This window comes from Lathamus discolor, chromosome 6 (genome assembly GCF_037157495.1).
Source record: "Lathamus discolor isolate bLatDis1 chromosome 6, bLatDis1.hap1, whole genome shotgun sequence".
Lineage (NCBI taxonomy): Eukaryota > Metazoa > Chordata > Aves > Psittaciformes > Psittacidae > Lathamus > Lathamus discolor.
Window position 1 is genome coordinate 26,924,361 of NC_088889.1, and position 12,506 is coordinate 26,936,866.

The 12,506-nt window shown below is 44.2% G+C and overlaps 1 protein-coding gene across 4 annotated transcripts in view; it reads left to right on the forward strand.

Moving 5' to 3' along the window:
* The window catches only part of BCL11B (BCL11 transcription factor B), a 93,860-nt gene that overhangs the window by 3,923 nt on the left and 77,431 nt on the right, over nt 1-12,506 (forward strand). For 3 of the 4 annotated variants that reach the window (XM_065685421.1, XM_065685424.1, XM_065685423.1), the window contains exon 2: nt 7,961-8,329. In XM_065685421.1, the coding sequence (XP_065541493.1) occupies nt 7,961-8,329 (369 nt within the window). The remainder of the gene's footprint in view (nt 1-7,960; nt 8,330-12,506) is intronic. The other variant, XM_065685422.1, reaches the window with a different exon arrangement.

The following is a 12,506-nucleotide window of genomic DNA, read 5'->3' on the forward strand; positions in this document are numbered from 1 at the left end:
TGCTTGTGCATCGTGGACGGATTTTAGTGGGACTCTTTCTTGCCTAAACATACAATTCCGTGGCATACACGTGGGGAGCTTTGATCAGTGGAAGTTTATTTTACCCACCCTGACAAATTCAGGTTATGGCATTATGAACATAGCACAAGCATTTTCTTATTTTTAGGGTGAAATATGTGGATGGAGGTTATCTCTTGACAGGAAAGCAAATTTTATTGTAACCTGAAAGAGAAGTAAATTAGGTCAGACAAAAGATCGGGGCTGTCATCAGCTGTACAAAAACCCTTCACTCTTAGGTAGAGAGGGCCAGCAATTTATCTGATGATTTCTCTACTTCGTTTAATGTTTGAATTGAGCTAGTTGGAAGCATGTAGACTGCAGCCAGCTTGTTTGGCAGACGGGTAAGCTGAAAAGCACAGTTCTCCGGGCTGCTGCTGATGCTAGTGTTCCCCAGCCATGGGGAGAACCTTCCCTTCTCCCCTCCCGAAACCTCAGACGTTGCCGGCTGTGGCTTTTCTTCCATTCCACGACTGTTAACTTTTACTGAGAGAAGCAACGATCCCCCTGTCCTCCTCCCCGTTGCCTCTGCCCATGCAGCTCACACTCTGCCTCCCACCCATCCCATTCCCCCAGGTTGAGGCCTGGTGGAAAAGTCTCCCTGCAGAGACCTGCTACCCCCAAATGGCTCGCTTCCTCCTTGCTGGAGCATTTCCTTCTTTCTGTTGCAGTTTGGTTTCCCCAGGGTTGTGTTGCAGTTGTCAGTTGAATTTGATCTCCCCTCCGCAGCCTCCAGAGAAAGCACAGAGAAATAAATGGGGGCTGGGGGTTACCACCTGCTTTAAAGTTAGCTATGCTGTAAAAGCACTTGATGAAGCATCAGCATTGGCTGTAGACAGATTTATATATATGTATCTTTTTAATGGGGGAGGGAAAAGGCATCAATAATTGCGTGCATTGATAAGTGCATGATTCACTCATCTTCTCTTACTACGGCACCTTCCTCTTTCGTGTTTATTTACTTTCTTAAAATGTATCTGGGCAGGCTGCGCACCGTTCCTCGGCACCCACGGTTACGGCCTCAGAGGCAGTTATGCATTCAGCTCCTGATCATCAGTTAAATTTGCTCACTGTCTGCCCGCCCGTCCTCCCGAAAAGCTGGTGCGTGCACCGTACTGTAGACCCTTCCTGGATCTTTAAGTAGCAGCTTCTTTCCCCCCCCCCCCCTTTTTTTTTTTTTTGAAAGGATATATAAAAAATTCCTAAAGCAGGCTATTTGAAAACAAATTAAAGCAGAGGGACACACTTCATGTGTTGCAGGCACGCGCCAGTAGAAGGGGGTTAGGAGAATATCATCATTTTACTGGCAAAAGTGACACCAGATCGGGGATTTGATTAATGGTGTAGCATTCACAGGGACTTAGTTCTGTGTTTTTGACATATGCAAGTCTTTTGTGTAGTTGCCTCAGTGCAAGAAATTCCGTTGTTTGGTTTTTTTTTTCCTGGAGCAGCTGATAATTTGTGTGTGTGCTCAGTATGCCCAAGGTACTTTCCAAAGACTAGGCACTAGACAGCATAGTATAAAAAAAGGAATCCAAAGTTAAGGGAGAGGAAAAAAACACACTGGTTTACTTAACTTTTTTATGACCCCTTTTACTAAGCCACTGGAAGGAGCCATAAATTCACTGAATGTTATAATGAATATGCTTCAATGAAAGTAAAAAAAAAAGGCTTAAGAAAATTGTATATAAGCAACAGTGTGCCGTACACAATTGAGAAATACAGCCTCTTCAGAGCAGGATATTTAAGAAAGAAACAGAGCTGTTGTGTATTTAATACATGTTCTAAACTAATTACTTAATTTTGATCATGCCTTTTAAATACCTTTTGATCATGTCTCGGGTAGAGAATCTGTGCTTCCAATATCATTTTCTACGCCAGTAAAAAGCCTGTACCCAAATACTGCTCCTTCTCCTTTTGTGGCACCAAGCGCTTCTTTCTCTCCTTGGTTGTCGTTTAGTTTTAAATAAAACAAATGTATTCACTGGGGAACAAAGAATGCTTTTATATCACATCATCACATCCCATTTTTATCTGCAGAGATTTACAGCTTCTGCAGTCTATAGAAGAGCCTATGCATTTTGCGCTCTCAAAAGCAGTAAATATTTTTTATGAACGTATAGTTTACTTAAGGGGAGACACGCCACTCCCTTCTTTAACACTGTACATAGTTTCAGACGAAATAACATCTGACAAGTGCTGGAGATTCACACTGATCCTTGGATATTCCTAGCTGTTGTTCTGTTTGGGTCCAGCATGGCCATTGTGTCATTTTCCTTCTTTTCCATAAACCCTGATGTGTTGGCTGGCTCTTTGTGGAGGTGCTTGGGCTTGCTCCATCTCAGGTGTGTACGGAGGGTTAAACTGCTTTCTGAGAGATTCAGGCTACTTCTGCAAAAGATGTCTGATTAAAGGCATTGCAGCAGAGCCCTCTAAGTCAAAGCTGTGCAGGGCGCAAAGGCATTGGAGTGAAACAGGCTATTTCACCCACCCTCCCTGCACTGCTGGGTCCCCATCCCCTCCATTCTGGTCCCCTCGCTGTCGGTACCTAGCGGGGGCTGTGCCGTGTGCTGGGCTCCATCCCTCCTGCTGTGGGCCACCACCACCCGCCATGCTGAGCCACTGTCCGGTGTGCAGGGCTGGCGTGCATGCTGCGGTGGCGGATGTGACCGGACGGCTTCAGCTCAGCAGCTGCAGAGGGGCCACGCACGGCGCGGCAGAGTTTTGCTGCTGCTCTCGCTGCCTTTGTGCACTTCACACATGCCTGAGACTCACTCGGAAAGTGAGGCAGAGCTGCAGCTCGTAACCCCGGTTTCTGGGGCTTCCCCATCCCTTTGCTTCTTTTGGCCAACTCAGCCTCAGACTTCTATTTAGGAAAAAAAAACACAACCCACAAACAATTGTTTTTCAGTCCTCAGAAAAATTAAAAATTGATGCAGGTAATCAGTGCCTAGAACTGCTGAGGGTGGTGCTGAGGCAATCTGTAGGCATAAGCTCAACTCTGCACCTTGCAGCTGCAGGGAGCTGCAGGAGGCTCTGGAAACAGGTTATTGATAAACTTTGACGGTGAGGAGCTGCATTGCCCGCTTTGAGCAGTGTTAGTCTTTGTGCAGTGAGGATCCTGACACCGATCACAGCGATAACCCAGCTGAAGAGCGTGTGATGCGAGCTATTTCCGTTAAGCATGTTGATGTTAAAGTAAATGTGACATGTGGGTGTTGATTGAAGGGACATCATTTTTAGGCCTGCTTTGGCCCTGAAGAGCAAGTCACTTCTTTGTGCTCACTCCCCAACTAGGCTGAGCTCTTTCTGGATGTGCCTTCAAGACAGCAGTGACTGTGTGTGGAGAAGAGTGCGCTTGGCACACTGTGGCACACTTGCAGGCAGCTTCCCATGCCTGGACAGCGGGAGCCATGTCCCCATAGTGGACTCTGGGCTGCCCCAGCTTGTCTCAGAGATGGCTGACCCCTGGGGTAGCGCACGCTTCACCCCTCAGGTGGGCGCGAGGGCAGGCAGTGGCTGTGGTGGGGTGCTGGGGCAGACAGGGTACCCAGCAGCACCTCTGAGGTGAAGGCACTGGCAGCGCTCGCTTTAACCACCCAGTTATCGGTTTGTTCAGAAACCGCCGCAGAGAGGAGGTTTCACACGCAATGCTTTGGCCTAGCACCAAGCCATTCCCTCTACCCCTTTTCCTGCCTCCTTTTGATACTGTGGGATAGGAAAAATAAAGACGAGAATAGGTTGGCAACTTCTTGATCCCTTCTTACTTTGGTTCTGCAGTGCAATAAAAAATCAAGGAAATAAATTACTGCTTCTTGGATCCAGCCTCACCCAAACCCTGTGAGCAGGCATCCATGGTCCTATCCTCTGAGGACTTGTAAATGATTTTTACTAACACAGTCTTTTTCACTATTAGTGGGTAGGAGTTTGAGACATCTGACAGACAGAAAGTAGTTAGCATGTGCATTTGCTTTAATACTGGGCATGAGATTGTTGTTTGCATGGGACACATATGTTCTGATGATGTCACCATGCTGAAGTAGGAGCGCTGGTGGTTTTGTGACAGTGCCTTTATGGAATTAAGGAGTTTGTCCACTGTATTCTGGCGTGGTAGGCAGCCAGAGAGCCCGGAAATGCTGCTTAGAGTCCAGGCAACAAGTGTAATGCTTTTACTTTTAGAAGAAAATGATTCAGAGCGTCCAGTTGCATCGGGTAACAACAGTGTCGCTCATGTCCCCGTAGATCACCCATCCCTGACTCGCTGTTCTGCCTGGGCAGGCAACGCCGAGGCAGTCCTGCTTGGAGGAATCTCTAGGTGCAGGGAAAATGCCGGGCACACCTTAACACACCTGGAGGAACCAGAGCACGAGTCCTGGCTGGAAATAGCTCATTTGCATTTTTTTCCTTTTCCCACGTAAGGGAGATGAGATGTTTTCCATCCTCCTTTTTTGTGTGGCTTGATTTCTCCTTCTTAAAAATAATACAAATTAATTTTAAATAAATACTCATGAGGAAACACCCTCCTCCCCCCAAACCCAGCTACCAACAAACAGCAATAAAACCACAGAGTTAAATTCAAATAATGTGAAACGACTCATTTGAAACCCACAGACACAAGTGGAGTAAGAACTTTAGACTGAGACTGGCCTAAATTGCCCCACTGGTTTTAAAGGACTCCTTAAACAGCCTAAGATCTTGGCTGTTGCATTAACCAGGCATGACCCGATGCGTTACGAGCTGGACTTGCAGGCTTTTTTCTCTTTTCCTTTGTGGGTTTTAAATCTCTCCTGTAATGTTACTTGAATGTAGGTTTTTAATGGCTTGAGTTGTCAATAGGAAGGGTTTGGTTTTTTGTTTTTTTTTTATTCTGAGTAAAAAAACCCCATGCAAATTGACATGGATAAAATTCATTTGAAGATCTATTCACTATTTTGTTTTTCATTCTTTTATGCCTGTTTTCCATGTCCTGAATAAGGGGATATAATACAGCTTCTGCATTCTTGGGTGTATGGCTGGTCTTAAGCTTGATGATTTATTAAGCTCAAATCAGAAACAGAGTCGATAGCAAAAAGTCTTTTGATATTTTGAAACCCAGTTACTACTGATCATGCGGGCCCAGTGTACCAAGAAGACAAAAAGCTGATTTTTGGTAATGTGACGACTGACAAAATACAAGGGAATACCAGATGTTATTTAAAAAAAGTGCCATTGCAGAGTCCTTGGAACGAGAGTGAGCAGGTGTAAGCAAATAGGCATATGTGGATTTAAGTAATATTTAGATAAAGTGTAGAACTGAAAAGAAAGAATTTATAGCACTTTAGCTGGTCAAACCTCCTTCATGTTTCCACAGGCGCCTGGTCAGGACCCTTACCAAGTGCAGCACTTTTGCTGCATTCTTGGAAGAGCACAATTTAAATTGCAGGCAGAAAAACATAATAAACCTCACATAAAAAAGATAATAGTTGAAATCTGTGCTTTTCCTTTTTTTTTTTTTTTGGCAGATATATATATATGCCAAAATTCAGCCTTTGTAATTTAAGAGATGGACTTCAATCTAAAGGCTCTACGGGAATGTTAGGTGAAACTGGTAACAAGCATTTTCCTCCTCCGACACCCTATTTCCTTACGACCCTTGGTTTAGTTCCTGTTTTCATGTTGTCTTTTCCAGTTCTTTGTCCCATCTCGTGCATGTGTATCTGCATGCCTGTGCATGCCTCTCTTTACGGTATTTTTTTTTAATATTTTGACACATTGCTCCCCCTTAATAGGAATTCTTCCTACAAATAGCACGCACATTTCTAAAGGACCCTTTTCATAGTCCTTTTCTTTTGGCTCTAAAATGATGTATATGTAATTGGTAATTAAAGGTGCAAGCTCTCTTCAATATAAACAATATTGCTCAATGTTAGATCATTAAAGGGAACCGCAGCACTAAATAATTACCTTTTGCATCGTGACACACTGTTCGCAGGCATCCGTTCCTTTCCCTGCAGTTCCTGTTCAGCGCAGGGTTATGGTTACATTTTCACTAAGGCAAAGAGGCATCTTTTCATGACATAAATTGGTGAATTAATTACGTAGAATTGTCTTCAAACTTCTTTTAAACTTAGATTAAGGGAAAAAGGTAATTAATGGTTTTCAGAATGAGTATTGTGCTGTGTATTTGGTAAGCTTGGTGTGAGTTAGGAAAACAAAGCCTTCCCGTGTCCATCATCTGCTCTAGCAGGATGGCCTGTGCTTGGGCGCTTCTCTGGGGTCCCCGTTCTTTTCTGCTGTCACTGGTGCTGCTGCTGCTCTCTGCTTTGCTGTTGGTGAGCTGATACAACTCGCAATACAGCTGGTAGATATACTGATCAATTATTTATTCTGGAAGGAGAAAATGGGGGCAATTCTTTTTCTAAACTGCCTTTTTCAAGGCTCAACCGTTTTTGTTGCCAGGTAATACATTTCACCTTCTACCTCTTGTCCCTTTCCTATTTTTTCTTTTTTTTTTTTTTTTTTTTTTGTGTGTGTGTGTGTTTTTTTTTTTTTTTTTTCCAATTTGCTCAAGAGTAGGACAAAACTCCTTTTGTTTTTGGCCAGGAGGAAAATCCAGATCTGGATTATAACATCTATTTATCTCAGTCTTACTTCTTTGAGATATTTGTGTCACTTATTTTCCAGAGGAAATCCATAAGCAAACTGCTCGGGCTAATAGAGAACATTTTTCGTTCTATTCCTTTAATCCTGATTCGATTAGAGGTCTCACTCACTGATTTACATACTGTTAGTTCCTGTTTTGTTCAGCCCAAATCCTATAGTCCTTGCAGAGGCAAAACAGCCTTAGGCAAAAGTCAGTGGAAATTTTGCCTGAGCGAAGACCAAGGTTTGTATGATTTGGCAGTTACACAGCAGAACAAGAAAAAACAAACCAAAAAACACATTTTGCCCCAGAAACGAATTCTGATCCATAATTATTTTATAATGTAACAATTATCTTCTAAATACCCGTTAAAAACACACTGTGTTTTATTAATTGTGAAATGAGAAGTTGCTTATTTCTTAGAAACTGATGTAGGTCACTCAGAAATGCGTTTCCAGTCTTTGGGGGTAAATGGTACGAAATCTGTCAGGTCCATGGGCAAGATTTAAACAAAAAGCTTTTATTAATCCGTATAGCAACTGCGGGGTTATTGGACATCAGGAAAATTGAGCGGAAGATTTCAGGCTCAGCCAGTGTTCCAGTATGTTAAAGAAGTGCCTCATTCTCTTTCCCACTGTAGGCACTTCTGAAAGCCCTTAACTTCTCATGAGACCATATCCTGCTTACCTTACTCTTGCAAATAGTTTGCTGTAATTCTTGCTAATTGGTGGTCATTTAACCGTGCAGGTGTCTCTGTAATGGGACATAGTGATACTAATTTTGCATGCCACAGGGAGCCTGATCCTGCTCATGAGCTTTCCTCCTCTCTGGAATAAGAGGAAAGGTTTGGGTGCATAAGCTTTGCTGGATGGGGCCTTGGCCAGATGGCTGGGAGACATGGTGGGAATGAGAAGGTGGGATAAAAAGAGAGGAACTATTTCAGAAAGTGACTCGGGGCTCGAACGTTTGCAAAATGGCTCTTTGCTGATATCCTTGCAGCGCTGGCAGCAGTGGGAAGGAGCTGTCAAGAAAGCTATGCCAGGTCAGCTTTTCCATTTTGTTTCAGGCAGGCTTGGTTACAAAATATATTGAAATCATTCTGGGAGAGCAGAAAAGCTGAAAAATAAAGAGAAAGATCTAATCAAGCTTGGCTTTTTGGGGCACAGGGAGGGAGGCTGGGCCTCTTGTGATGCATCCTTCAGAGTCTGTGAACATTCAAAGCAATCTCTTTCTCTTCTCCCCTCACCCCTCTCCTTCCTCTTTCTCCTTGTCCATGTAAAGCAGAGGCTGACCATGTGGAACCGGCACTCGCCGATGAGGATGAGAGCCTGGCAATAGCAGAGCCGGGTGGCATCAGCATCACTGCAGGCGGGACAGACCCCGACTTGTTAACCTGTGGACAGTGTCAGATGAACTTCCCGCTGGGAGACATCTTGGTTTTTATAGAGCACAAGAGAAAACAGTGCAATGGCACTGGTGGTGCCTGCTATGAAAAGAGCATGGATAAGAGCAGCCCTCCCCCCTCCTCACGTGCCGAGCTCAGGAAAGTATCAGAGCCAGTGGAAATCGGGATCCAAGTCACACCCGATGAAGAAGACCGTCTTCTCACGCCTACAAAAGGAATTTGCCCCAAGCAGGAGAACATTGCAGGTACAGCATGTTTTACACTCAATCAACTGCCTAGGTAATCTTTTCACGAGAGCCCTCTAGAAAGTGCTGTGGAAACAGAGGCTTCAGTAACAGGTCTTTGTAAGAGCCATCGTTCTGGAGGATCCCCATGGCTGCGCAGGACTCAGGAGGGCTGTCCACCATATTTAATTATAGCTATCTGCTAGCTCCCAGAGAGAGGGTCCTCTCAATCCCATGGGAGACCCAAGGGGCAGTCTGTACATGTAGGAAAAAGAAGAAAGTTGGGGTCAGAAACGATTTCAGGAGCATCCTTCAGCAAGTAACAGTGGTGGAGGGATAGGGGGCTTTGGTGAGAAGCTCAGTTCAGTCCAGATCAGATTCTTTTTGTCACATGCAATCCCACTGGGAAGGATCAAATCCTGGCCCTACTGAAGTCAGTGGAAAAATCCTCTTCCTACTGGCCGCAGTGGGAAGAAGACTTGGTTGCAAAGGCTAAGGCAGGGGTTCATTAAGTCCTTGCTTGCTCTTTTCACTCAGGTAGGCATCAGCTTCTTGGTCTGCATTGCTGCCTGTGTCTGCTGTCCTGGCTCTCCACAGACAGCTGTAGTTGGCTGGGCAGTACCCCCCATTCACATACACAGCCCGAACGGGGCTTTTGAATGAGGAGGTGAGAGCACAGGCTGGCTCTGGTGAGCAAATTGTGGGCATTTCTAAAACTCTTGTATGTGGTGCAGTTACTCAGCGGACCTCCCTGAGTCAGAGGTGGGCAGGTATGTGACGGTACCCGCCTGGGTGAGCTGATGCATGGTGGTTCAGCAGAGCACCCAGCGTGGGGCTTCCTCTGCTAAGCAGGGAGTTTCTCCCCTTTGCAGTGGTGTGTTCCTCTACAGCAGTGAAGGGAAGGCTCTGCTCCCTGCTACTGAGTGGGAGTTCTATATTACACAGGAGGATCTCCCCTCAGACGGGCCTTTTTTGTCCAAATTGGCTGTATCCCATACAGAAGACCTGTGGCAATTTGTCTTTGCTACCACTGTCCCAAATTTTCTAGGAATTGTCCTATGGGATTAGATTTGACAGTCCAGGATCCTGCCTGTAGTAGAGATGCTCCCATGAGGGGATCCCCAGAAGACTTGTGAGAGGCTCCTATCTTTACAATTGAAACTTTAGAGATTCCTGCTTTTAGCATTGGAGGTCTCCGAGTCAGTCCCACCATCTCTGATGGGCTTGGCTGTCGTATAAGTAAGGAACTGCTGAACTCCACATGATCTGCCTCTTAATGAGAGGCCACATGCTACCCATTTACTACCTTGTTGTCTTCTGGGAATCTTTGTTGGGTGCAACCACCATCTTGGCTTGAGGCAGCTCGTAGCTTTGGGGGCATTAGCTCTGCCAGCTTGTGCTGTAGTGTTGTAAGCAACCTTACTGTTGCTTACATCCTTGACCCCATCCTTTCCTCATCCTTTTTCAGCTTTCCCCGTCCTTTTTCAACTTTCCCCATCCTTTTTCAGCTTTCCTCATCCTTTTGCAGTTGTGAATGCATTTCTTGGCAGAGATGACTACCTCATGGTGTAGCAGCTTTGAAGGCTATATTTCATTCCCATTTGGTGGGAACAGAAGACAAGTACTCAGGACCTTCTCCTCCAGTCTGCTGAAAGCCTACTTAATGGTGCTGAGCACTCTCAATAGCTGTTGTGCAAGCTGATGGTGCTCAGCCCTTTCCAGAGGGTGCCCAGTGCTTAGTAAGGTTGGTCCAGGAGACCTATGCTGTCATTCAGCCCAGATCTCATCTTTTCCTAATCTGTGCACAAGTTTAGTCTGTAGTGAAATACATCAATGTTATACCCAGCGCAGAGCGTGCTGTCCCATCCCAGCTACCGGGGGTCAGCATGAATATCACTAGCTCTTTCGCCATGCAGAAAACCTGCTGGGGGAGGGGTGAAGGGGATGTTCACATGTGGAAAAGGCATAAAAAAAAAAATATTTAAAAGCCAATCTGGAGCACCTAATCTCTTTCAGACTAAACTGAGTATCGAATGAAAATATGTAGGAGAGATTTTGAATTGAGAAAAATAAAAGGGTTTATCATTTGATTGGCATTTTCTCAGCAGTGCATGGAGATAGGGACATCCACTAAACAGTGCAGTAATAATGCTTTCTCAATTAGGAGCCCAGCTCCAAGATAAAAAGGTGCAGTGTCCTTCCATATTTTTTTTTAATAGCAGCGGATAGTTTTCAATAGTAGGATAAAAGCCTCACATTACAGCCGTGGAGGGTAGCCATGAAAAACCCACAGAAGTCATTCACTGGAAAGGCTTTAGTGGGATATACCAAACCCCTTATTTATATTTCAATAGAAAGGCTTTCTGCATTAGCCAAGAAAATCAGAATCTGCATTTAACATTAAAGGTATTTCCCAGTGAGCGGCTGTAGAGCATTGTTGTTAGATTTGTTAAAAAAAGAGACTAAATACGATTTCATAAAAGGGAAACTTAATCTCTAAGGCAGCTTTCTCCCACCCCGCCACCCCCTCCCTTTATTTTTTTTTTTGTAATAATGCAACAGCCTACAGTATTTTTACTTTATATGTGACGAAAGATATTCTTAGCCTTTCTGTACTGCGACAGGAAGAATGAATTTCTTTATTCCACCAAGAAATATGTAAAATAATCCCTTAGAAGTATGGGGAGATATGTTTGTTCAAAGCATTTAAAATGTTATTTTAATCAAAGGCACAAAACACTCTACATGCTGTGTCAGCTAAAGGAGACCATTACATTTTAACAGCAAATCGTGCTCTTTTTCTCCCCTCCTAGCCAGCCCCCCCACTTTAAAACTAACTTTTTTTATTAAATAAAAAGGAGAAAAAGATTAAAGAATAATAATAAAAAAAAAACTTCAGTGGCTCAAATATATAAAGTAATTTAATATGGTGGAAGCATTAATTATTTTAGCTTAATTGAATTCTGAGGACTGCAGTAGTTGCATTTTTGTAGACAAGCTCTGTTTATTATTTCTTTGTGTAGATTAACAGTAAAGGAAACATAGATAACTTTCAGTTATTTATTGTAAAATAAATGTGTCAATTCATGTGTAAAGCAAGCTGTTCAAAGATAATTGAGTCTTTATATTTGAAGAGGGAAGCCAGAAATCACCCACTCGCCACTCCAGCTCCCTGAAATATGCTGCCACCACTGCTGCCCTCAAATAGGTTTCAGCTCCTCTCCTTGATCTTCTGTTATTTTCGTAGACCTTTTTATTTGTTCCGAATGATTTGTGTGGCCTTCTGCAGTGTGACTAAGCCACCAAACCTTACAGCTTCCCATGGCTGAGTGCAGTGAGGGTACGTCAAGTGCTAAGCTTGGCTCTGCCATTGCACCTGTCTTCCCTCTGGGAGTGAAGATGGGATGCAGCACCATGCTGAGCATTCACCCTGATGCATGGTGCTCTGGAGTCATGAGGTCTTTCTTCCTCTCTTTCTTTTTGCCTTTCTTTCTTTCTTGGTAACTCCATTCGCTCTTATCACTGAATGCCTCTTGATGACAAAGCAGACCTTGGGCCACTCTGAGGAAGGCAGGTACAGCTCAGGAGTCTATGAGATTGCATGCACGCAACGCAAATCTCCAACTGACTTTTCCAGGTATCAGTAGAGACAAAGGCAACTTTATCTCTGCAATCAGATTTTAAAGACTTTCTGACATCTTTTCCTGACTCGTAACGTGCAAATCCAAGCTTTTCAAGGCACTTTCATGTAGTTACCACTGTTGGTAAGGTGTGTAGTAGCATGTTATGTGGCACTGGGAGGACATGACTTGCTTAGGAGCAGTCTGTCCTGTAAAATTTTTATCTTTTTTTTGAATTGGCTGACCTGTTTGAAAATAATTTCTGCCTCTTGTACAGAGGGTGTGATAGCATCACACAGATGTACCAGATTGTCACACAGCAAAACAGAGCAGGGCCAATGAGTTGGCTGGGAGTTATCAGTCACTGCTTCTTTCACTTCACCGCTGGCAGGTATTTTGGAAAAAAGTTACACCACTGTTGTGTTTTATACCTCTTTTTATATTTCATATTTATTAGATCTTGGGCCTAACCAGGTGACCTGTCCTGGCTGAAGAAGGCTCAGGGAGGTGGCTCCTGCTGTCCTTTGACCGATGGTATTTCCTGTCCTCATGGCGCTGCTGGGCTCGTGGGCCACCAG